The 25,810-nt window shown below is 36.6% G+C and overlaps 6 protein-coding genes across 12 annotated transcripts; 4 read left to right on the plus strand and 2 right to left on the minus strand.

Moving 5' to 3' along the window:
* Nucleotides 1–16: 16 nt before the first annotated feature.
* LOC130991575 (uncharacterized) lies at nt 17–6,854 on the minus strand. Of its 2 annotated transcripts, none has more exons than XM_057915863.1 (14): nt 6,572–6,854; nt 5,578–5,659; nt 4,548–4,651; nt 3,846–3,972; nt 3,653–3,747; nt 3,152–3,275; nt 2,942–3,022; nt 2,562–2,660; nt 1,884–2,042; nt 1,723–1,783; nt 1,560–1,630; nt 1,297–1,341; nt 679–855; nt 17–602 (listed from the first exon to the last, which is right to left on the minus strand). In XM_057915863.1, exons 1-14 carry the CDS (start codon nt 6,607–6,609, stop codon nt 222–224), a joined length of 1,644 nt encoding a protein of 547 aa, XP_057771846.1. In that variant the 5' UTR covers nt 6,610–6,854; the 3' UTR covers nt 17–221. The 2 variants fall into 2 exon arrangements, with proteins under 2 accessions (XP_057771846.1, XP_057771847.1); XM_057915864.1 differs by lacking the exon at nt 6,572–6,854 and adding an exon at nt 5,187–5,326 and having other exon boundaries at nt 5,578–5,637.
* A 3,231-nt stretch (nt 6,855–10,085) lies between these two features.
* Nucleotides 10,086–13,352, plus strand: LOC130991576 (glutamine synthetase, chloroplastic). Its single transcript, XM_057915865.1, has 14 exons — nt 10,086–10,379; nt 10,515–10,790; nt 10,877–10,916; nt 11,041–11,144; nt 11,264–11,312; nt 11,423–11,529; nt 11,663–11,750; nt 11,870–11,998; nt 12,101–12,175; nt 12,261–12,314; nt 12,402–12,439; nt 12,543–12,702; nt 12,817–12,877; nt 12,956–13,352. The coding sequence occupies exons 2-14, from the start codon at nt 10,537–10,539 to the stop codon at nt 13,093–13,095; spliced, it is 1,299 nt and encodes a 432-aa protein (XP_057771848.1). The 5' UTR covers nt 10,086–10,379; nt 10,515–10,536; the 3' UTR covers nt 13,096–13,352.
* A 764-nt stretch (nt 13,353–14,116) lies between these two features.
* LOC130991580 (membrane protein PM19L) lies at nt 14,117–15,581 on the plus strand. Its single transcript, XM_057915869.1, has 4 exons — nt 14,117–14,393; nt 14,486–14,705; nt 14,923–14,971; nt 15,061–15,581. The coding sequence occupies exons 1-4, from the start codon at nt 14,189–14,191 to the stop codon at nt 15,145–15,147; spliced, it is 561 nt and encodes a 186-aa protein (XP_057771852.1). The 5' UTR covers nt 14,117–14,188; the 3' UTR covers nt 15,148–15,581.
* A 301-nt stretch (nt 15,582–15,882) lies between these two features.
* LOC130991577 (protein FAR1-RELATED SEQUENCE 7-like) lies at nt 15,883–21,258 on the minus strand. Of its 4 annotated transcripts, none has more exons than XR_009091160.1 (4): nt 20,870–21,258; nt 16,992–19,332; nt 16,513–16,629; nt 15,883–16,340 (listed from the first exon to the last, which is right to left on the minus strand). XR_009091160.1 is itself a non-coding variant. In XM_057915867.1 (4 exons), exon 3 carries the CDS (start codon nt 19,322–19,324, stop codon nt 17,012–17,014), a length of 2,313 nt encoding a protein of 770 aa, XP_057771850.1. In that variant the 5' UTR covers nt 19,325–19,332; nt 20,015–20,102; nt 20,870–21,233; the 3' UTR covers nt 15,883–16,340; nt 16,992–17,011. The 4 variants fall into 4 exon arrangements, 2 of the variants coding, with proteins under 2 accessions (XP_057771850.1, XP_057771849.1); XM_057915867.1 differs by lacking the exon at nt 16,513–16,629 and adding an exon at nt 20,015–20,102 and having other exon boundaries at nt 20,870–21,233; XR_009091159.1 differs by having other exon boundaries at nt 16,513–19,332.
* On the plus strand, nt 16,091–16,818 carry LOC130993033 (heavy metal-associated isoprenylated plant protein 19-like). Its single transcript, XM_057917753.1, has 3 exons — nt 16,091–16,120; nt 16,232–16,313; nt 16,547–16,818. The coding sequence occupies exons 1-3, from the start codon at nt 16,091–16,093 to the stop codon at nt 16,816–16,818; spliced, it is 384 nt and encodes a 127-aa protein (XP_057773736.1).
* Nucleotides 21,259–21,996: 738 nt separating the features above from the next.
* On the plus strand, nt 21,997–25,046 carry LOC130991578 (pentatricopeptide repeat-containing protein At5g18950). Of its 3 annotated transcripts, none has more exons than XR_009091161.1 (3): nt 21,997–22,135; nt 22,321–24,718; nt 24,838–25,046. XR_009091161.1 is itself a non-coding variant. In XM_057915868.1 (2 exons), exon 2 carries the CDS (start codon nt 22,339–22,341, stop codon nt 24,439–24,441), a length of 2,103 nt encoding a protein of 700 aa, XP_057771851.1. In that variant the 5' UTR covers nt 22,085–22,135; nt 22,318–22,338; the 3' UTR covers nt 24,442–25,046. The 3 variants fall into 3 exon arrangements, 1 of the variants encoding a protein (XP_057771851.1); XR_009091162.1 differs by having other exon boundaries at nt 22,085–22,135; nt 22,318–24,718; XM_057915868.1 differs by having other exon boundaries at nt 22,085–22,135; nt 22,318–25,046.
* The last annotated feature ends 764 nt before the right edge of the window (nt 25,047–25,810 follow it).

Genomic DNA, 25,810 nt, shown 5'->3' on the forward strand with positions numbered 1-25,810 from the left:
CATCAAAGTCAAATTATGTGCAACAATAATTTGAAGATCAATTAGGAGTCAAACAAATCTGCATCACCTATACAAAAGAGTGAAAAAGAATATGAACCATAGTTACAACAAATGAACATCATATCTATCATCATCACATCTCAAAGTGGTAGCAGTTTTGCTGCAAATGCTAAACTATTTCAGACACTCTCACCATATGCAATCTTAATTCCAACCCTAAATCATCTGTTTCTGAAGATGTCCCAACGGCGCAACAAACCGTCTATGATATTGCTCGTCGGGTTTTTCTCGACTTCCACCGTGACTTTCGTCCGGTCAGCCATGTCGACATCCGATGCCCTATGGTTATCCGACGGTGCATCAACGTGGGGTGTCTGTGGGACCACCGGGTCCTTTACTGCGGACGTGTCGCTAGGAGAGCAAGTTTTGGAAGCTTCTGGTTCGGAAGGTGGTGGATTTTGGGGAGGAGTCTCCGGTGATAAGATTGCGCCTTTTGGTTCATCTTTTGGTGCCGGTTCCGGTTTAGGGAGAGAACTACCGCCAACGTCCGGTGATGGTTCCTTCGAGTCCTTCAACGACTCGAATATGGCCACCATCAACATCTAGCAGTTTAAGCAATATCAGCAGACGACCATCAAAGTAAGGAGAACTCAATCTAAAAGCATTGCTTGCATTTACCCTTTCTTCTTCTTCAACATTGCTCGGGAATTCTGCCAACATATCGAGAGAGTACTCGACATATTCGTCGTCGTCTACTGATCCAGGCCCAAGCGAGCCATGCGGACTATCTCTGGGGAATTCAAGGCTTATCATGTTAGAAGTCGACGGTTGAGCATCAGAGCCCCGACTCTCCACCTGCAGAAGAAACACGATCCGCATGATTCAGGTTGTACAACAGAACACTGCATTTCTGTTCATGACCCGATGCTATCGTTTAATCGAGGGTAAATACGAGTTTATACCCTATTATTTCCCCATTTTAACTGATATACCCCAATGTATGAAAATTTACAATGAGATACATTAAAAAGGGGCAACCCCGACTAGCAGTAATGCTAGATCGTCTCCTCTTCATATATGGAGAGAGCTCGTTCGAACTTATATGGATGAATACTTCCCTATAGAAGCTCCATTTCACAACTCAGAAATGGAATACAAGTTTAAACTAAATTGTAACTTCCTTCGGCATTCAATTTGATAGACCACAATCACTTAGTAAAACAGACGTACAAACGATGCAGCAGAAACATGTAAGGAAACTTCAGAGAAAGCAAGCTCTGGTTTTCAGACGGGTACCTCGGAATCAGGTGGATTATCGTTGGACGAGATATCTGCTGGAACCTGGAATATAACAACATACCAATCAGCCATCACTATCCAGCTAACCTAAAATAAACTGCAAATACCGAAATTTAGTGATCAACTCATGAGATGTCTGGCGTTGATTCTTCCTTGCTCGAAACAGAATTTGATAGTGAAAGCTCTTTCAGTAGAGGAATGAAATGTAGGTTATAGTTTATCGACCGAATGTTTCTGACTCCTTGGAAACTGTAACTTACCACAGTCGAACTCATAGGTCTCCTGGAGCGAAGTTGCCTGATGGCATCCTCAGTGCTAGTAGCTGGCGGACCTGAATTAGACGAAACATGAACCAGTGCATGTCTGCTGACTCTGCTCGACAAATGAAACTATAATAAAAAAAAGTATCAATACGATAAGTACCAGAAGGCGAACCCAATAATTCATCTGAAAGCTCCACGTCCTGGACTGTGCTCCATCTACCCTGAAGGTTTTGAAATTAACGAGAAAGGATGTATCGACATCAACTCCAGTTTAATTAAAATAAAAGGAGAAAAAAGCTAGAAGAAAAGCAAGCAATTTACCCTGGGGAAATAATCGTTACTCAAGTCGAAGTATCTACTTCCTCCTTCGTCCTCGGGTGGTTGTAATACATTGTTGAAAAAGATACTAATAGAATCAAAATAAAACTGAGGACGGGGAGAGTTGTGATCCCCCTCGAACTTGATAATATTCTTGTCCCCCTGTGGAACAATTTTATGTAAATACTGAGATAGAAACACAATAAATAGATAAAAAAATTGAAGATAATGGCTGGCCTGCTATTTTACTAATCAATGTTTGGAATGTCTCAACACGAACAAAGATTTGGATTCAAGACCAAAAAGTGGGATTCCCAAACCCATAACAACTATGTCTAGAATCATACAACCGGCAACCATAGGTGGCTTAACATTCATTAAAAAAAAAGTGATGATAGGCCAACATTATCTCTAGAGTGAATGGATATTTTTTTTTCTCAAAATTAGAAAGATCAAATTAAAGTTAAGACCTCCAATTACATATTCGAGAAGGTTAGACCAACTAACAATGTCCGGTGCAACGTAAAATGCATGAGACAATTGTAATGCATTGCTCAATTGCAATAGCAAACCTCAGAAGAAAACCAGAAGGCAACTGTACAACTACGTTGAGCATGATATCCATCAACCAAAAAAGCAAAACATAAAAAAGGAAAAGATTTCACAAGGTGGAATTATTACCACATACGCATCGAAAACACGATCAGAGTGATGGGGTTGTATAAAATCATCTTCAATGGCATGGCCAAACAGAACTGGGACAAAGCAAGATTTTGCAACCTGAAGATGAGATAGGAGTTCCAGTTTGGTAAGTCTAGAACATAAATGGTAAAATGTCGTGTTTTGTTAGAACATCAGGTGATGGGTTGAATTAGTTTTATTTCCAACACAGCCTCCTGTAGGCCTGTTACCGAACCGATTCTTTGAAAGAACAATTCAAAGAGGTCAAGGAAGATACCATATTTAAGTAAAACAACATACATGATTAAAAAAAGTGGATGTATCAGAATTACGGTGGCGCAAGACATTAGCGATTTGAAATGAATGTTCAGATAAGATACCTTAATTGTGTTCAGCTCCATAATGTCAAATTTTGCCTTCCTCTGGATTGCTTTTCTCATATACTGGATGGCAAACTTAACCTACAATAAGAGAAAAGACGACGAACAGCCTGATCAGTAAAAGGAAGAAGGCAAAGTATTTAGCATTAGTACACCAATGTTCAGGTGACATTGGAGTCTAAATTTTGCTCGATAAACTGGTTAGCTTACAGTGAATTTGGGGAGCCGAACTTTGTATGTATCAACCAGTTCCATCATCAAATCAACCAAATCCGAAAAGGGGCTATCCAAAACCATTCCTGCAATTGAAGGATCCTCGGCTCCATACATCAAGCTGAAAGAAGCAAATATTTTCTATGTTAACAAGAGGAGATCTAGCAATCTGAAAGCTAGAGCAAAGAATGATGCAATGATATTTAGACTTTTACAAATTTGAAACAACCAAATATGGAATATACCTAGACAGCCAGAAATGCTGCCCTTTTTCTTTCTTATTCTATAGCAGTATTTAGAAAGCAAAGAAATTTAGGAGCTTTTGGCACATAAATATCAAATTTCAAGTTATCTTATTATCATTATTCTTTTATTAAAGTAACCACAAATCTTCAAACTTTTTAAGCGTAGTGATTATAATGTAATGGAAGCATAGTTTGCAATACAGAAGATACTTGTATATAAGCATCACTAGAAAAAGAAAAAAAACATAATGACCTAGTAACAGCACCCATGGAGCGGCCCCACAATCCAATTAAAGAAACATTTCCATCTGCACGTAGATAATCAACCACAGCTCTGAGATCGTCTTTCTGCAAAAAAAAGACCAAATTTTGTCAGTAATGTATAGTGAGACGTCATCAGGTAAGGAGAAAATGAGCAAAGATGAGATGACTTTCAGGCCACTTACTTCATTCCAACCCAAAGTAACATGCTCTCCACCAGAGAGTCCAGAACCAGAAAAGTCGAGAGTAAAAACTGTGATGTTTGATGGCAATAATATAACAGCAGCTTCACTGGCATCTGTACGGCAACCACTGAAGGAAGTCCCATACAAAGAGTTAATACGTGAACAGAATTGGAATATAGGGGAACAATTAAACGTGAAGCTTCCACACGATATGCTTAGTGTCAAAGAAAAAGTGAGAACCACTTCATCAAGATTATGACAATTCACTAAATGCTCATAACTCGTACCCAATCAATATAGTGTTAGTTGTGCCTCCCAGTCAATACTTATAGTTTCGATATATACGCCCTTTCACCTCCCCCCCTCATCACATTCAAACTTACAAGGACAAAGTTTCAACAAATTTAATGTGTAAGTCTGGACGATGGCATGCAGAACATCAACATATGCAATCTGAGTATAACAAAAAGCAAGGAAATGGCTATAGCTAAATCCAAGAACAGCCAGAGCTGATGGAAGAGGGAACAGTAAAGTGGTAAAATCAAAGAATCTTCAACGGAACCAATTTGGCCACAATGAAAATGAACTTATCTATCATAATCTCAATTACAATATCATACAATTCAAACAAATCCAATAATGCTGATGAAAGGGTTCCAGAACTTCCACCAGAAAACTTCTCCACTTATCAGAATAACTAACCTATTTCCATGACAGTAGATTACACAGGGCAGTGTCTTTCCTTCAGGAGGGACAACGGGCATGTAATGGCTACATTGCAGAACATCTCCTCGGCTGTTTTTAACCTGCAGGACAAACATATCACTTTGTCTCACTAAATGTTTCTGGATTGGGAGGGAAAATATTGAAAGTCACACCCAATACTCGCCTATCAACCACAACATAAATACCAGTTAATTGATTCAATCTCAAGCTAATGAGGAAGATATGAAAAACAAAAGACAAATTGATAAATAGCTAACAAGAAAACTGATGTTTATTCAAGAAAAAACAGGACCCACTTCCACAAAATATTTTAATCGGTCATACTTTTGATTCCCTCTTAAGTTTTCGAGGTCTATCTAATCCGCCCAAAATGAGGAAGAATAACAAATCTAAGTGTGAGCTCATGTTACAAGAAAAACCAGCTGGAAAATCAATTTTATACCCAATATGAAGCCCTTGGCATGACATCAAGAAAGAATAAGAAAGTCCAGTAGCAGCATATACAACATGTATAAACATAGGCAAGTATGTCAGCGAGAATCAATCTAAAGGAAGAATATAAAAGTTCTAGAACTAGCTGGCAACGAGAAAACTGATGTGTTATGATGGCTATACATAAGAACAGCTAATAGCCATGCTGAAGGGAGTCAAATAACGAGAGAAGACCAATCTGGTACATGAAGTATCAATGATATTATTCTCCGATTTGATTGCAGAAGATCCTACAGCCCTCCATGCTTCCTTTATTTATGGCTCTTCATTTAGCAGCAACAAGCTATAGTCAGAAGACTCTCAACATGTAGCATCCTAACCGACCAGCTAGTGAAAGATTTTTTTTGTTTCTTTTTTTTTTTGAGAATAGCTAGTGAAAGATCACTAGTAAATTTTTTGAAAAAATTGGTGATACTATTACCAGGGGGTAGAGTGCCAACACAGGTGAATGGCATGTAAAAAGGTAGAGAAAGAGAGAGAGGAACCAGAGTATCACATGTTTATTTCATCTTACCTCCAAATCTTTCCTCTGGTACCACTTGCCTTTTAGCAAAAATTCTTGATCTAACAGATCATTTTTTGGATTGTATTCAGCTCTGCAATCCAGATAAAGGAAGGCAAGTCAGTTGGTTAGTCCATCAAATAAACTAGAGAAAACAGCAAACTCAGCCATTATAATACTGCATTCTTTACATCTAGAACCAGTTTCTGTCTAATTTATCTATACATATATGCTCTATATCTTATCCTTCAGCTAAAACAGACTGCACTATGTTCAAGAGGGTTTGATGCAGGACCAGAATCCTTCCAAATGCAGGAAAATCCTGACTTAAACAATGCCCACAGAAAAAGAAACACCTTTGAATGCTCCGTCATGCAAATCCAAATTAGGGATATATGCAGTTCATCGAGTAGTTAATCTCATGAAATAAATGAAACTATGTTTAAATATGCTAAAAGGGCATGAACTCTGTCAAGGATTCTTCGTTAATCAAGAGTAAGATGAAGATTTGAATCTCAATTAATGATTTCAATCAAGCCTGCAACCTGCCCTAAAAATTTATTACTCAGATAAGTACAAGATCAAGACTTCAGATTTCAGCTGATAATACACATACACATTATCCTAATTCAGCAAAACGTAAAGAAAATAAAAGAAAAAGAAAAACTTCAGCAACACTGCATTTCAGAATCCACAACCCCAATTCAGATACAGAATTTCGCAAATACCCAACCCACCAAATACAGACAATTGTGAGATCAAAGCAAATAAGGAAAATATATCATATTAGTAAAAATTAGTTAAACGGAAATAAAAATCACATAAAGGTGGGATATACAATTCCCACTAACAAATATGGACACGAAATTCAGACAGTAAATCCAAGCTCACACAGCACATGAAAATAACCGAAATTCACATCAGACTTTGCAAAAGATTCAAACTTGAAATCATTAAACAAACACAAAAATCACTGCAAAATATTTACAGATTTGATTTTTCTCACCTGGGCGGTCTTATAATGAAGTTGATGAGCTGTTCCATTAGAGATTCAAGCAATCAAGATCTTTCCTGACCACCCCTTACTTCTTCTCGAATTATAGAAAAAAATATACCAAATAAATCATGCAATTAAAACAGAAATTTTGATATACAAGTATCTGTGTGTGTATGTGTATCGTCACATAGTATTAAAAAAGGGCTCAAAAAGCAGCACGGTTTATGACGTTTCTATTTCTTCTCAGAAGAGAGAGAAAGAGAGAGACTCGAACTGGAATCCGGCTCTTCTGATTTTGTTTTTTTGTTGTTAATTTCTTTTAAAAAAAGCATGAAATTTTCTGGAAATTACACTTTGACCTTCCAACTTTTGTCAATTTATGTTTGACTACAATTTTTATTTCAATCGTAACATTTAAACACATGTACATAACATAATTTTTTTTGATAAATAATGTTTACAAATACAATACATGCTGACTGGACTTGTTGGATTCAAATTAAATTTATTTTGAGATTCTTTTGGCTTAATTTTATGTACATTATTTTTCTTTCTCTACGTCAAACCTTAATTTTATTTTCATTTGTTTTCAAGTTTTCCTTGATAATTTTGGATTGAAGTGTTTGCTTGCAATTACAACAACAATAAATAAACAAAAAAATTTGGTGGAAAATTAAGTTTGCAGTTGATCTGTTATTTATTAATTTCTCTGATTTTGTACACTTCAAAATGGGGTTGTTTAGCCCTCTTTCCATGTTTTCAGTCTCATAAATGAGTGTTGGGACCGATATAGTCCAATCAATAATATCTTAAATTTATTCCCTTCAAAAAATATCATAAAAACTTATTTAATTGATTTTTCTATCTAACAGATATTTCATTGTTGTACAACACATTCTATATTTCATTTAATAAAATAGCACTTTCTTTTCATTCTTTTGTAGCATTCTCATTTATTTCTATGGCCGATAAATTAAATAAGTGTCACTTTCTTGTAGTTAATAACTCCATAAAAATCATAAAATGTAAAAGACAAAGACTTATGCTACACTTAATAAAAAATATATTCTAAAGAATGTGATAATTGCATGCAAGTGCTTGTAATTGTTTATAAACACATAATAAGTGGTAATTAATAAACACTGATTTGCACATCTAAGATCTATGGTTTCAAAATTGAGAAGTCAAAAGGAGTTGTTACAAAAAAAAAAAAAAAAAATGGTCCCAAAATTGCAAGAGAATGTCAGCATCTTCAACAACAATCTCTGAATTCTCTGATTGAATTTTTAGTTGCTTGGCTATTAATCCCACACCAGCCATATCGACGAGTGACATCTTTATAAAATGTCTTCTTTCAATATCAGTGTCACCCATATCATTTAATGGCATTAAATTATTTAATTGATCATTTTTATGAATTTATGAGTAGAGAGTAATTCAAGATCTTGAAGGGCCTTCTTGGATTTTCTTTTTTCTTTTGTGGGTCCGTTTATTTCGCACAGATTCTGTCTTAGGAAAATAATCTGATTCTAAAATTTTAATCTTTTTGACAAGGAGTATTAAACAAATGGATATGAAATTAGAAAAGCTTAGTTTGAAATGGCCTTGTAATTATCAATGAGAAACTTTTAGTTGTCAATGGCCCAATACTAATAAGTTCTTTTTTGTGGGCTTAGTAAGCTAACCTTAGCTTGGTTTGGCCCAACGACCAAGCCTACTTTTTGTATGGAAACGGCAGATTGGAGTGACGTGCTTTAGATATACTCCCCCGTCCTACGAATATTCACACATTTAGTTTCGACACGAGAATTAAGGAGTTGTAGATTAATGTTTTAAGTGTGTACGTAATAAAGTATAAAAGTGATAAAGTAGAAGAGAGAAGATAATAAAAGTGATAAAGTAGAAGAGAGAAAGTAATACTCCAATTATTACCTTATTTGGAAATGTGTCAAGATTCGTGGGACGACCCAAAAAGAAATACGTGTCAAGACTCGTGGGACGGAGGGAGTATTAAATTATATGTTATATATATAAAATATGATAAAAGAGTTAAATTTTGGTAGTTTCATTTATTAATTTAATTTATGGTAGTTTAGTTTGTTAAGAAATTAATACATGACATAATTATAATTATGACGTATATTAAATCTCCCACCTAAGAGATGGTATACAGATTCCCAAACATTTGTATAATACGTAATGAAACATTTTTTTATAAAGGACCTTGTATTTTAAAGTAAATTAAATATTGAAATGTCATAGATATAACAAAGATGGTTAATTGGGGGAAATTAAGTTAATATCATTTTTTTAACGAAAATGTGCCAAACGACTTCGCAAAAGATTCAGACTTGAAATCATTAATGATTAAACAAACACGTGCCATGATAATGTCCAACCAAATTAAAATAAAATCTAATTTTCGGAGCTCAATTATTGACCGTATTCTTTTAGCATTATTATTCTTACCCAGTTTCTTTTTAAGACAGTAAGAATTATGACACATCGAGTATAGTATCATAAAACAAGATATTTTTACACATATGAGGAAATAAATATTTGTACTACATCAGTGAGCAAACGTAAAAAAACAACAACAAAAATGACAATAATGGTGGAACAATTTGCAGTTGAGCTATACTCTGATTTTGTACACTTCAAATTTGTGTGTTTTTTTGTTTTTTTGTAAGACTTGAAATTTGTTTTATATATGTGTACGTTAAAGTAATATCTACGAGGAATTAACAATTAAATGTATCCCAAAAAATATTTCATTTATTATGTGTTCCTGGAAGAAACTAAACAAGTTGATTTTTGAAGCAAAAAACTCAAACCAAAAACAGTAAATATTGATTGGATGATTACTATTGGATGCTTGGCTGTTAATCCAACACCTGCCATACCAACAAGTGACATCTTTAGGAATTTTTAGTTTCAATATCAGTGTCACTTAATTCCTTTTTAAGTAATAATTCTTGTTTTTTGGTAGTTTTGATATATCTTCACTCTCCATTTATTCTCTGGTACAGTAGGTGCAGATAATCCAAATGCGTTGGCTCTCATATTACAGGAAAAAAGATTCGAACTTTCTTGAAGGGCCTTGTTGGGTTTTCTTGTTTGTGTTTTGATATAATACTTTTTAAAATTAATGATTAGAGATGGCCTTCTTGGGTTTTCTTGTTTTTGTTTTGATATATCTTCACTCTCAATTAATTTACTTATTTGGTGTAGTTGGTGCAGACAGCTGAAAAGTGTTGGATTTCATAGCACAGGGAAAAAAGATTGGACCTTTTATGAATTTATGAGTAGAATAATTCAAGATTATGAAGGGTTTTTCTGGGCTTTTTTCTTTTCTATTTCTTTTTTGACTTTTGGGTGTTGGGGGGTAGGGGGTGGAGGGGTGTGTGTGTGTGTTGGGTGTACTGAAGGGGTCAGTGACAGTGTATACCTTTTATCTGACCAGCATTAAACAATAATAGGTTTGAAATTAGGAAAGCTTAGTTTTGCAGTCATCAATTAAATACCTTTAGTTGTCAATGGCCCAAAATTATTATATATTCAACTTGTGTTTGTATCTCAATGTAGCACATGTCAGAGAGAGAAGCCTTATCTTAATTCTTTATATTATTTAGGTAACTTTCTTGGTGAACCTCAGGGTTCCAAGATACCCAAAAACAAATTTCCTCCACTCAATGCATACCCCTATCTACTAAGCAAAAGCCAAGGAATCTCCTCTTCTCTTTTCCTTAACCTCCATCCATTTTTATAACACTTGTAAACTAGTTGCTCTCATCTCTCTCTCTCTCCCTCTCTTAAGGTACTAAATTATACTTTTTGCAGTTGAGTTTTATATCAGTGTTTCATCCATTTTATGTGCATGTAATGTAAGTCCACTTAATAGTTGGTGCTGAATTAGTGAGCTTACTAGTTTGCTGTGTTTGAACTTTTTCAGTTGGCATTATTTTTCCTTGAAAATGGCACAAATCTTGGCTCCTTCAGCACAATGGCAGATGAGAACTGCAAAGAACTCAAGCGATGTTACTCCATTGACTTCAAAAATGTGGAGCTCTCTTGTTCTGAAACAGAACAAGAAAGCTTCCATCAAAACCTCTGCTAAATTCAGAGTGTTTGCTTCTAGCTCCGACAGCGGCACCATTAACCGCATGGAGCAGTTGCTCAACTTGGATGTGACTCCATACACTGATAAGATCATTGCTGAATACATTTGGTATATATATGTCTCTTTTCATATTTAAATTTTAGTTGCAGTTTACTTCAATTCTTTTCTATTGTTTACTATCCTTTTTGTGGCAGGATTGGAGGGTCAGGAATCGATGTTCGTAGCAAATCAAGGGTACACAATGCAGTGATCTAGTTTACATTCCTCTCTCTTATTCATATGCAGTAGATGAGAATCCATATATTTGTTTACATTTATTTTGTTGTCGTTGTTGTTGTTGTTGTTGTGTTGTGTTTAGACCTTATCGAAGCCCGTTGAGCATCCATCCGAGCTTCCTAAATGGAACTACGATGGATCGAGTACAGGACAGGCCCCTGGAGAGGATAGTGAAGTTATTCTATAGTAATAATCAAAATCACAACCCCCCCCCCCCCGAACCCCCCAAGAAAATCAGTTAGTATTTCCATATATCTTGTGTTGGTTGAATCTTGAATGTAATTCCTTTTGTCTGTGTATTGCAGCCCTCAAGCCATTTTCAAGGACCCTTTTCGCGGTGGCAACAACATCTTGGTGAGTGCAATGTGTTGGGCTTGAGCTCTAATGCTGATTCTGTTGTAGTAGTATGCTGTTTTTTTGTGAAAATCTACGCGTTTTTCTTGAATGTGTGTGGCTTGGAACAGGTCATATGTGATACATACACGCCCGCAGGCGAGCCCATTCCTACAAACAAGCGTGCCAAAGCTGCTCAGGTCTTCAGTGACCCCAAGGTTGTAGCTGAGGTTCCGTGGTAAATTTCTGCGTCTCACACGAGAAAATCGTCTCTATTAAGTGATATGTGTTCATAGCATAGAGGCCTTAGTGGCATTGGTGTTTCATATCTGGATTGTGATCAGTTTTTACTGTTGAAAATTGAATATTAGGTTTGGAATTGAGCAAGAATACACCTTACTCCAAACCAATGTGAAATGGCCTCTTGGATGGCCTGTTGGAGGCTACCCTGGTCCTCAGGTAGTGATCTTTACCACAATATTACGCGTTATGTTCGTGCCCAAATGTTCCGTTTATTGGTTGAGAGAAGGAAATCGCGTTTCTTCATTCATATAATGCTGCTGAAATATCCATTTTAGGGGCCTTATTACTGCGCCGCTGGAGCAGATAAGTCGTTTGGACGCGACATATCCGATGCTCACTACAAAGCTTGCTTGTATGCTGGGATCAATATCAGTGGTACTAATGGGGAGGTTATGCCAGGCCAGGTATATTTCCTCAATTCATCTTTGTTTCATCCCAAACACACACACACACACACACACACATTCATCTTGCTATAGAGTACTAATGTTGCTTGATTCTTGCAGTGGGAGTTTCAAGTTGGTCCAAGTGTCGGAATTGAAGCCGGAGATCACATCTGGTGCGCGAGGTACCTGCTTGAGGTACGCCATTGTTTTTCGTACGTTTCTTGAGATCAGTAAACAAGGTTGTTGTTATGTTTAACTTTGCTGTTGTATGTCTTGACAGAGAATCACAGAGCAAGCTGGAGTTGTGCTGACTTTAGATCCAAAACCAATAGATGTACTGTCAATTTCTTTGATATGTATAACTCAAATTAGTATTAACTATTTATAGGGAGCTGATCTGTTCTTGATCATTTGATGTTAGGGTGACTGGAATGGTGCAGGATGTCACACCAATTATAGGTATTGTTGGGCCAATGCAAGATTAAATCTTTTTAAGTTTTATGGGAGTTGGAAGAAGTGTAGATGTGATTTCTTATACATGAGTTTTTTTTTTGGATTCCAGCACCCTGAGCATGAGAGAAGAAGGCGGTTTTGAAGTGATCAAGAAGGCGATTTTGAACCTCTCCCTTCGTCACAAGGATCACATCAGTGCATACGGAGAAGGGAACGAGAGACGGTTGACAGGAAAGCACGAAACTGCCAGCATCGACTCCTTCTCATGGGTACGCACGTTTGCTGTAAAATACACGAAGTTTGGCCTTCGTCTGCAAATATATCATAATTCACTTATAGTGAAGAAGAAGAAGAAGTTGTTGAACTTATGAATAAATCTGCAGGGTGTTGCTAACCGCGGCTGCTCTATTCGTGTGGGGCGTGACACTGAGAAGAATGGCAAAGGTACAAATCTTGAATGAGAATGAGAATGATCTTGATGAAGCAGCTGCATCATGAATTTTTTTTTGGGTTGTGATGTAGGTTACTTGGAAGACAGGCGCCCGGCTTCAAACATGGATCCGTACGTGGTGACTGCGTTGCTCGCTGAGACTACGCTGCTGTGGGAGCCGACTCTTGAGGCGGAGGCTCTTGCAGCGCAGAAGTTGTCGTTGAAGGTGTGAACCGTGCGACGGCCCAACAGCGAGGGAAGTTGGTGAGACATGAGATGAGATTGGGATGCAAAAATCTTGCTGTGTTTTTCTGTTTAGATCCCTTTAGAGAGGTCCTTGTAAATAAGGGACTGAAAATGAGTTGTGGTGTATGCCTAAGCTCAAAGAGTTCCTAGCATTCTTGAATGTTGTTGCCCAGTTTCAGACTATTCTGCTTTCATTATTGCCATTTTCTTGCCATGGAAATGAAATTCAGACATTGCTTTGCTGAGAGGATAGCATCAAACTAGACAGGATTTTTCAAGTTAAGAAAAAATTAGGATTAATTTGACACTAATTTGCAATTACATATATGATGTGATTTTGAAAATGTTGCAAACAATGAAATTGTTTGCAATGTTCATGTTACCACGTCGTTTGCAATAAAATTGTTGAATATTGGAAATTAATTAGGGTGCAGATTCAGGATATACTCTCTTTATAGTATGAAGAAAAAATAACTGAAATTGTATGAAACGATGTCGTTTAAGCTTCACTAAAGCGACACTGTCATTACTAATCCACGCAAGTTCCAACTCATCACTCGGGCGACTGAAAAAAATTTAAAGGGATGAAATTGTAAAAATTGAAAAAATAGCACTTCAAAAATCATGGTAATTAAAATTAAAATTTCGAAATAGTTCGTCATTTTATTAAAATGCTCCTCTTTTCGAGACCATCAAAATTCAGCCTTTAATTTCTCGAATCAAGGGCTTTGAAATGGAGATTTGCTTGGAAATGGAAGTTTGGATCACTAAAAATTGAGTCTTTTTAATTGCAACAAATAGAAAGGTCATATACTTAATTATTTGCAACATTTTAAAACTTCAGCTGTGACTCCCATTAAAGGTGCAACTTTGTTCAAGAAAAATTCTTTTCCTCCAAATGAGGCAAAGACACTCCACTTCATTGAACACAAAGACACTCCACTTCTTTCAATCAAAAGCAAGAGAATGTTTTCTTCACAAAGAAAGGAACATTCTTTCTTTGTAATATGCATATATGTTTCTGTCATAAATCAAGAAATGCTTAACAAGAAGTAGTTGAAAAACCTTGAGAAAAAGGCATGGCTTCTGAGGAAAACATGGCTTCTGAGAAAGACAAGGCCATGGCTTCTGAGAAAGGCAAGCCTTCTAAGGAAGGCAAGCCTTATGGTGCAAGCAAATGTGCAGCAGTCATCTTCCTAGCTCTCAATGGCTTCCTCTACTTCGTCATCGTCTCCATCGCAGCATGGGCCGTCAACCACGCCATCGACAAGTCCCACGACACGGGTACCATTGGATCTTCTTGCATCACCCATGATCATCATCATAGTAAAAAAGCAATCTTGATCATCTCTTTTTTTTTTTTTTTTTTTTTGCAGCATCTGTGTTGTCTCTTCCAGCTAAGATATTTCCAATATACTATCCATTTGGGAATGTTGCTACTGGATTTGTGGTGATAGTCTCTCTCATAGCTGGGATTGTGGGATTCACCACTTCCATTACTGGAATCCACAATGTCTTGGAATGGAATGCTCCAAATCTTCATGCAGCTGCTGCTTCCTCTCTTATTTCTTGTCTGCTTACTTTTCTAGCAATGGGGTAATGCCATCTTGATTTCTTTTTTTTTACACTACTTTCTCTTCTTTCGTTGTTTTGATAGAACATCCGTGTTGGCCTATTGAATTAAGACGGATGAAGTTTAATTTTAAAAACAAATATAAAGAAGAGTACTTTCTTGATTTTGGATTTTCACAGCTACACTAGCTTCTAACCCAACTCATTTTATTTAAAATTTTTCTTTTGTTTTATGTTGCAGGTTTGCATGCAAAGAGATGGATATAGGCAGTACAGGATCATCAAAGCTAGTAAGGAAAAAAAATCCCATTTCATGATTATTTATTTATTTTTAATTTTAAGAATGGTAGCATTGATTCTTGATTGAAATTTTCCTCAGAGAACTTTGGAGATATTATTGATACTAGTTAGTGAAACTCAGCTGTTCTGCACTGTAGCAATCCACCTGGGAGTTGGCGATGTCTAAGACTACAAATAACAGTGACAATGATCGATCTGCCACATGATTTTTTGATATTTGATACTTGTAAAGTTTTAATTGATTTTATATATTTATTTTAGATGTTAAGATGAAATTTTAATATTTGTGGCTGGATGGTTGGAATGGTCATGAATAAATCTCTCAAAATGAATGTGGTTGGGTTGTGATAGATATTGATGATGCGGAAGAGAGAGAAATCAATTAAATTTTAAAGAGATTGGATAGCTAGAGTGATTGCTGATAATAATAGTCACGACTTGATTTTTAGATTCTCACTTTCTTAGTCACAACCTTGTTTATCAATTCATTTCAAGGGATGTAGAAGTGTGCAATTTTATTTTATTTTTGAAAGGGTTTACAAAGGAATGTTGATTTCAACTTATGAAAATGTGATTTGGTTTCATTTGATCTTGGTTAAAGCACGTGATGAATATTTTGGTTTTGTTTCTTCGAGGTTGATTTGATGAAATGTGTTTGGGAGATTGTCGATTCAATTATGAATCACGATTGAGAAAGATAAAATTAATTAATAAATAATTATAAGAATTTGATTCAATACATGCAATATGTATAATAGAGGCAAAAACTTCCGCTCTAATAAAATCCAATTAGCATTCACTATTTTTCTAATATAGTTTATAAATCTCCGAATAGGGACTAATAACCTAAGAATAAAGTATTGAGTTGAAATAGATATAAAAATAAAATTAAAACAAACAATTAATATCAAAGAAATAAATGCACACTCACAACACAAAAAATTAATTCACAACAATATTTGATGGGCCATCTAAATAACTGAAATAACTGTATTCCCCCTCCCAAAAAAGTAAAGAGAGAAAGAAAAAAAAATATCCATCTAGAACTTCCACTAGATTCCTGCCTATAATCATTCATTTCTTTCTTCTTCAATTCCAAGAATTTCTCAATGGCTGACCAAATGAAGAAAGCAGACGAAGTAAGATACATACATACAAAAATACATATATACATGTGATTTAGAAATTTTGGATGTATGGTTCTGTAATAAAAGTGACAAAATGAATTCTGGGACAATTCAAATCAACAGGTTGTGGAGGCAGAATTCAAGGTTCCTATGCATTGTAATGCCTGTGAAAGAAGAGTTGCCAAAGCCATTTCCAAACTCAAAGGTTTCATCATTCCCCTTTATCTCTAGGCTGCACATTACAAATCTTATATCAAGAGCACAACACGTTTCCGAAAATTATACATACATCTTGAATCAACAAGATGTGAACATACATATATTCTTGAACGATGAACAAGAAAAAAGCACTTAACGTGGCTAGCAGCATTATAAAGGACTAGGTAATATGCAGAATGACATACCTGGTTCTGATATGTGGCTGGCATGGTGGAACAGGTGTGGAGACGTTAATGACTGACATGGCGAATGACAGGGTGGTGGTGATAGGAAGGATCAATCCGGAGAAAGTATTGAAGAAACTGAAGAAGAAGACGGGGAAGAAAGTAGAGCTTGTGGTGAATGAGGATCAAGATGCTGAAGATGGAGAAGAAGGGATGAATTGCAATGGGGAAGAAGGTATGGGTTCTTGGCAAGATCACTATTATGGAGACGGTGAAACCCACATGATATTCAATGATGAAAATGCAAATTCTTGTACAATAATGTGAAACATATGCACATATCATCATCTTGTTAGAGAACAGTTTGATTCAAGCACAGCTTGACCGATTAAAAAATAGAATCGGAGCCAAGATTTTCAGCTCTAATATATGTTTACAGATAAAGGGAAATGATTCTAAATAATTACATAGCTGAAACTGAACGAAGAGACATTTCTAACCTGCGTTTTGAGTTATGTTTCTAGTTCTGCCAACAGAAATTTCTTCTACCCTCCTGCATGATCTCAAATGCAAGCTTGTATCTTTCCAAGGATGCTGTTCCTGCTTCAATATAGTTACGAGCTTCTTCCCTTAAACTCCACAACATCAAGGCCTTAAAGTTTTGGGAACCACCTAATGAATCAGAGTCCCGCATTATGCCAAATTTTGCATTTTTAGTCCACCGGTGTAAGATATAGCGAGATGGAAGCTCCCTTATGTTCATTATTTGGAAGACCTTCAATGTGTGTCTACAAAGTACGCCTTCAAACTCAAACATTTTACAACTGCAACTGATATTCAAGTTTGATGCATTAAAGGCAACTGTGTTCCTCTCATCCCCATTTCCACAGTTTTGCACCAGATATCTACTGATTGCACCTTCCACATTAATCTTGGTCCCAACATAATTGTAGCAATCCAAAAGCTCCTTTTGGAACGCTTTGAACATTGTAATTGTGTATAGCCTTCTACATTGTTCCTCAATGGGATCTTTAGTGTGCAAGACCACTTGCATATTAAATGAGTTATAATCCTCCTTCCTTTCCTCTTCATAGCGCTTTTCCAAAGCTTTCTCATACCGCACTATAAATTCATTGAGAGGTGTTTGGGCGGTCAAAAATGTACTGAAGTACGACTTTAAGCTCCCATCTACAGGGATTCCCGCAAAGAATGTTCCTTTTATGTGCAAAGGAACCCAACTTTTACGCATTTGATACATCTCCTTAAACCATGCATTATCGGACAAGTTATATTTGTCCATAAGCATATTCCAAGAGAAATCAAATTCACTAGCTGTTTGACTCTGAAAAATGCAAGCTTCATACTCATATTTGAACTCAGCATCCATGGAAAGTAATGCACCCAAATTCTCTTGTTCCTTCGCAAGAATTTGCCATGCTGAAAATCGATGATGTGTCCCGGGGAAAACTTGTGCGATTGAATGTTGAATGACTCTGTCCTGATCAGCTATTATAGATACAGGACGACAACCTGACATTGCCCTAACCCAAGCCTGAAAGATCCAAGTAAATGACTCCTCAGATTCGTCAGCAATTAGAGCACAACCAAGCAGTACTGGTTGCCTATGATGATTGATACCAACAAATGAAGCAAATGGCACGGAATGACTACCTCTCCTGTATGTTGTATCAAACACGATTGCATCCCCAAATTGAGCACATGAAAATCTAGATCGTGCATCAGCCCAGAAAAGGTTCATGCCTTTACCCTCCCGCATGTCCACCGCATAAAAAAACCCTGTTTCTTCAGCTTGCCGAGATTGAAAATACTCAAGTAGCACACTATACCAATCATTATCAATCCTACTCTCTCTGCCTCGCTTGACTAGGCTGAGGCCTCCATTTGTTTCAACCAAATCCAAATTCTCCAACACACTACTACCTTCCTCTCTGCACCCCTTTGGCGTACCATTAACTGTTCTATTAGGATCCAATGGACTGCCAAGTGCATGATTGTGTTCCTTCTGAAGACGATCAACTACCCACCTTCCCGATTCATGTCTTTGTATTCTCATGTATGCTCCACAACCAACTCTAGAAGGGTGCTGATGCCCTTCCTTGGAGCACACAAATCTTCGAGATGTAATCGAGCCATCATGTTTAGAGCGAAATAATTGACCTATCCTAATTCTGAACCCCATGTTAGTTGCATATGCATAGTAAAATTTATACGCATCATTGGCAGAATTAAACTCAAGACCCTTAGAAGGTTCACCTGAGGGTCCATTAACTGCGTCCATCTCTTCCTTTTTAAGACGCTTAATATCTACCACAGCAGATGGACTATCATCTTCATGTGATCTAATTCCTGTCCGACTAGCCCCACCTGTTGATGATCTTGGAGTCGGAAAACTTTTCCTCTGTATCCGAGAAGGACATATTTCTCCTGAGGCTTCAACTTCATGGTTATGTTCCTTCTTTATATTGGCAACAACCCACTTCCCAGAATCCACCTTTTGCACTCTTATGAAAGCAGGACAACCAGTTCTGGAGTTTGTCTGAAATCCCTCCTTTGAGCACACAAATCTCCGGGAAATAACAGAGCCGTCAACTCTTGATCTATACAGCTGTCCTATCCTTATTTTAAAACCCACCTGAGTTGCATACATACTATAAAACTCCTGTGCTTCTTCAGCTGTATTGAATTCTAATCCCACATGTGGTTCCATCTTAGATTCTCCTTCATTTTCCTGATGACCATTGCTTATGCCAACCACTAAAGCTGCTGGTTTTGTCCTCACTGTCATGATATTTCCCAACTCTTCCCTATTCATATCACTAACTGCGTTCATCAACAAAAGTAAAATATAAGAAAAACATACACCCGAAGTAGATTATATTGACCATGAAACATAGGCACAATGCAAATGTGCTTTATATTTGATCAGAGCAAGTGCTGACAAATACATATAAAGAAACAAGTAGTTATTTTTTTTTAAAAGCAAATGCATTAGCTAGCTGTTATCCAACTAGAGCCCTAAAGAGCAAGAAAAGAAAGGGAAAGCGGTTAAATTAGCAAAGCAAAACACAGAACACATAAAGCAAAAAGTATATACACTGCCCTAGCAATTTTACAAGCACGGAACCTGTTAAACTCTTCCAATCTCCAAACAGGTAAGTAACATTGGAGGTTCGCATTTCAACTGGTGAACATTAACTCATTTACCAGGAAACACTTAGAATGAAGTACAGAATAAAAACTGTGAGTGCATTAATATCAATGGTATATAAACATTGAATGGTGGGTGTAGATATATTAATTTATAGTGGGACAAATCAAGATCCTCAAATATATAACCAATAATGGAAGCCACTTCTGTTGAGGAAGGTGAATTAATAGGTCAAAGAAGATACAATGATGAGGAAGTATGCGAAGAAGATATCTCGAGAAGGGTAAAAATCAGATTAGCATGCTTATAAAAAAACTATAATTATAAGACGGAACAAATTACATGGAACAGAACCTTAAATTTTTCTCTTCTTGTTTCCTTTACTTTCTCTTTTGGATCGAATGAGGTACTGGATGAAATGCATTTATTAACCCAAAATTTCCTGTGGACAATATCCTGCTGTTTTCAGTGGATACATAAAATGGTAAAACTCAAGTGTCTATAAAGAAACTTCACATGCACATGTCTCTTGGACAATTAAACGCTCAAGATATCATCTCTACAACACGTAATTGTTGTACTGACAAAACCTTAATAAATCCATTCGCAAGAAAATCCCAACAGGCATATTGCCATAACCCTGTATCATCCAATTTATCTGACTTTCGTCCACATTTTGGTTAATCCCAACATAACTCATTAATACTGGTGACCATCAACTATCTTAGCATCTGCAAACAGCAATCACCTGCATTTCTCACCATCTAACACCATTGTCAGCTCACAGGTCACTAATGAGACCACAGTCACATTCACAGGCAATGGAGTAAGAATATACAAACTCTCAAAAGAATCTCAAGCTTTCAGAAACATTCAAACAATCAATACTCAGAAATCATACACAACTAAGCGCTACCAACTACCAAGTAGCTCGAAAAGGTCAATCCATGAGCGACCAACCAAATCAAACATGCAATGCGGAGAAAATAGAAGAAACCGAATGAAGTCGCAATAATTTCACTTCTTAAATAAAACAGAACAAAGATCCAATATTTAAGCTGAAAACAAAAGATCAAATCTTATCAGCATGATTCAAGTCCCATTACACAAAATTAACCACAAAAAAACGCAAAACTCATAGCACAAGCAAAATGCGCACGAAACACACTCATGAAGAAGACACAAGAGGGAAAAAAACTAGGGTTTTACCTTTTGCATATCCACTAAAGCTGAATCATCAAAATCTCAGACAATTGACCCGGCGCCACCACAAAAAAACCGCGGTTGGATTCCAGTGGCTCAACGGGAAACTAGCTGGTATTTTAGAGCCAAATCGACTGGTTCCCGATAAACATAAGATCACGCCCGATTCCCAAAATTGATATAAATCGCAAAAAGCTTAATCATTTGAAGAAGAAAATGGATCGAGATATAGAATTGAGCCGATTATGAATTTTGTGACATTGCACATTAGAGATATTTTGTTCGCAGTCGCTTTCACGGCTGAGGGAGGAAGAGGTGGAGCTGAGGTGGATTACCAGTAACGGTGTGCTTTTTGACGGTGGTTCAAAGTGGAGGAGAATTGTAATGGTGCCAGTGAGGTGCAGGGGAATTCTGACGTGTCGTCTCATGATTGGTTCACACCCCTTATAACTTTTGAAATTAATGTTGGATTTTTTTTATTTTTTTTGAGAGGGAAATTAATGTTGGATTAATAAATACAAATTATGTTTGATATCACGTCTTATCTAAGCGTTTGATAGCAATATTGATTAACAAGAAAGCCCGCATTAAGGGAGAGGCCCGCTCTTATATCACTGTTCCACTAAAAAATTTAATACCTCCTCCACCCTGATATTATTTATCTAAGTATTATTTATCTAAGTTTTATTTATCACCCTTTATCTCAATTTTATATCAAACACTAAAACTAGAAATTATAGTTGTGTGCTTTAAATTTTTTAAAGTCAATATCCACATTTTATTTACACCATCAACTTTTTTTTTTGAGAACCTACACCATCAACTTTTATTGATAAAATACTCTAAAAAAAACTTTTATTGATAAAAGAAAACTATAAATTTTGTAATTGCAACAAAATAAAAAAATTGTGGCGTGATTCTTGTGAATGCAAAATTTACCTTTTAAATGTTTTATGAAAATTATAAAATTTGGATTATGTTGAGCAGGAAGTAATTTCAAAAAGTTTAAATTACTTAAATCCAAGATTGAAAATTACACATGTTTTAAATTGTGAATCGATAAATAACATAATCTTTAGGGAAAGTCCTAGAAAATAAATTTATCAAATACATGGGGTTAAAGTATAGTAACTGAAAAGGTAAGAGGCCAAATAACAAATAGTACTTACGAGATTTGGAAGAGTTCATATGCTTGAATCTTGAGTAACCAAATTCACTTCATCTTTTACAAACCGTTTTCACTCCTCCAACCTCATCGTTATAACTGTAACTGTAAGTATAATTCGAATCAATTCAACCTTTTTTTTTTTCAATTGATGTAGCATATAGGAATCTTGATAGCTCTACATTCGTTTTATAGATTTATTTTTTAGCTGAATTCGTGTTTTTGCACTAAATTATTGTTCGTTTCAATCCGGAATTCTCTTTGCATATTCTGATTATTGAGTTCTTAGCAGATTAGATGTAGGATTGTCATGGCCAGGATTTCATCAATATTTTCAAATTTAAGCCGCCGCCAAAACCCTACTTCATCTCACAGCACCACCACACCTCAAATCCGAAATCGAAACCTCTGTTCTGACAAATTTAGCATAAATTCTGAAGATGTGTTGCATAACCAGAGAAGCCCAATTGAGGTTATTGCTCAAGATCGAATGCTTGGAATTGGTGAAGCGAGTGCAATTTCTGAGGAATTAACGGGAAAACCTCCAAATCTAGGTCAAAAGCTTGCTGAAAATCGAGTAACGAATGCTAGTGAGATTGCAAAGGAGGTTTGCAATGTTATTCGGACTCGTCCCAAATGGGAGAACACGCTTTTAAGTGATTTTCCAACGGTCAGTTTCACGGATCCTGGTGTTTACAGTGAGATTTTGAAACAGCAGAGTGATTTGTTTCTGTCATTGCAGTTCTATTTATGGCTTAGGTCACTAGATGGTTTCTTATTCGACCCCGTTTTATGTAATGAGATGTTTGGTAGGCTTGCAGAGGCAAAAGATGTTGAGAAAAACCTTCTTGATGATCGGGAGTTTGAGGTAGAGCCTTGGTTTTTAGAGTTGTATACAAGGTCCCTCTGTGAAAATGAGTTGATTGATCAAGTGCTTAATGTTTTTGAGCGGTTGAAAATGATTGGTTACTGCGTGTCTTTGGAAACATGGAATTGGGCTTTGTGTTGCTCTGTGAAAGTGGGAAGAGCTGATGCTGTTTGGAAGTTGCACGAAGATATGGTGAAATATGGTGTTGCGCCAGATGCAGATACCATGGGATGCTTGATTATGGCGTTTTGTTTGGAAAATAATGTTTCGAAAGGGTTTGAGCTTCTTCAGCAGGTGCTCAAGACTGGGCATGTTCCTGATAAAATTGTTTTCGATAACCTGATAACTGCTCTTGGAAAGAATGGTAAGTATGGAAAAGTGTCGGCTGTTATGCGCAAGATGATTGTAAACAATTGTTACCCCGATATTCACACTTATCATGAGGTTGTAAGATTTTGCAGAGGAGAAATGACTAATGAAGGGGTACGAATCTTTAATGAATTGAAGAAAAGGGGTTATTATCCTGATAGAGTCATGTACACAACTATGATTGGCAATCTTTGTGAAAACAAGGATGTCCGAGGTGCATGGACACTGTGGTTTGAGATGATTGAAGGTGGGATTATACCTAACGAGTTTACGTACAATGTTTTTGTTAGTGGTTTGTTCCTGAATGGTTGTGTTGATGAAGCTGAGAAGCTTCATAAAGAGATGCTTGACAAAGGTTTACTGGAGACGACAGTAAGTTTTAACACCAGGATATATGGTCTATGCATTAACAGTAGAGTGGAAGAAGCTCGAATACTGTTTGAGGAGATGAATGAGAAGGGTATTGTTAGAGATTCCATGACATTCAATTCCATGATTCAAGGCTTTTCTAAGCAAGGGAATGCAGCAGAGGCTATGTACTTTCTAGACGAACTTCTGAAGCAGGGTTTTGAGCCATCGTCTGCCTCATTAGCCTCGTTGATTGAAATCCTCTGTGATGATGGACATGTAAAAGAAGCTGAAAGAATATGGTTAGACATGTCAGAGAAGGGCTTTAATCCTGGAGATGACGCTCTGAGTGCAATCGTATATGGACTGAGCAGACAAGGACAGATTGCTGACATGAACGAGTGGTTGCGGCATATGATTCAGAGTCGAGTCAAACCAAAGATGACGACTTTTGAGAAAGTCATCGAATGCCTCTGTGGAGCTTATAGACTAGATGATGCTTTATTCGTTTTACACTATATGGTGAAGATGGGTTATCTGCTCAAGGAAGATACTTGCTATTCTTTGGTGGATGCACTTTGCAAAGTCAAATCTCGTCATGTGCAAACATTGTTATCGAATATTGTGGAAGGAACTGATCACCAAAAACCCCGGTCTCCGCTCTCATCTTTGCTCAACAAGCCGGTCTCAGAATTAGATGGGCTTATACCATGCACAGAAGATATATCTCCGATTTCAAATCTGTCAGACCAGTCAATCTCACAGTCAGATGAACTCATACACGGATCTCCCGTTTCATCTCTTATCGGTCAGTCAGCCCTCTCGTGAGAACACGGATCTCCTAATTCATCTATGTTCAACCAGTCAGCCTCACAGTCAAGCCAGGCTTATACTTTGACCCCTGAGCAAGAATCTTAGCTCAAGACTTGAAGATTGTACTTCGTGGACTAAAAAATTGGGTGGTTATGACGAAATTGATAGCAAATGCAATTTTCTTCTGAAGGATTTCTGCTTCGCGAACAAGAACAAGGGACAACAACAATTGGCAAGTCGACGAACCAATTCTCTGCATCCTGGCCTGCGGAACTCCCTTTTATCTCTACATGTAACTTTCTTAGCATTTCCATCTATATTCGAGTTTTACATCTACATGCTATACATTTTCACATTGTTCAGTTTACCCTCTCAAAGCTTATGTGGTTAACTTTCTAAATTTTGCTTCAGGATTACATGTTTCTACTGGAAACATCACAAAGATCAGGTTAGACTATATAATTGCAGCATCATATTTTCTATAGTGAGGTAGAGAAGTTATTCATTTGTTATGCAGCATGTGGTAGTTCATTTGCCTCGGATGGTATATTGTTCTTGTACAACCTGCCCATTTGATCGTCGACATTTTGATGTGTTAAATGTAAATTTTCATTGTTCTATTGACGAGCTCTAGTGATATAGGGATGTAAACGAGTCGAGTTGAAATGGATGCAGGCTTTTTGGTGGGGCTCTCTCTCCCTTCATCTTGACTGATATTTTAGCATTGATGGAATTTTAATTTGGTGCCATGAACTTCACATTTATCTTGTAGAGATGAGGGGAGAAAAAAAAAATCTAAATTACGTTAAGTATGGCCGTTTATTTTGTTAAAACGGCAAGATCTTGACGTTTAGTTTGAAGATTATAAATCTGTAATGAATAAGATAAAGAGAGACAAGTGGAGCTTCGACATGCCTTGTTGAACTTGTCTCGCCCAGGAAAGTTGATCTTATTTTTTCTATTTTTTTGATAAATTACACAAGTAAATAAATAAAAAAAAATTAAAAATCGCATCACGATGAATTCAAACTCAGAACCTTAGCTTTGAGCATTAATCACCTATCGTTAAAGCTAACACACGCACACAGAAAGTTGATGAAACTCAGAAAGTTGATCTTATAGCTAAATTATTTTTTCATTCAAACTATGATGGCTGGTTTTTGGAATTAGTCATTGAATTATATACTACTATGATACTCCTTTAGATTCCATTCCATTAGTGGTTGCTCCATATCAAAGTCATTCTTTGTGATGATATTTATTGAGGTCATATGCAATTTCAAGTTTAATTAATTTTTTGGGAGTCGTCATGGCCTTTTTCTCAATGGACTTAACAAGTAGCTGACTTTCTAGGAACAAATCTTGCAATTGCTTTGTAATTTAC

The sequence above is a fragment of the Salvia miltiorrhiza genome, chromosome 7 (assembly GCF_028751815.1).
Source record: "Salvia miltiorrhiza cultivar Shanhuang (shh) chromosome 7, IMPLAD_Smil_shh, whole genome shotgun sequence".
In the NCBI taxonomy this organism is placed as follows: Eukaryota; Viridiplantae; Streptophyta; class Magnoliopsida; order Lamiales; family Lamiaceae; genus Salvia; species Salvia miltiorrhiza.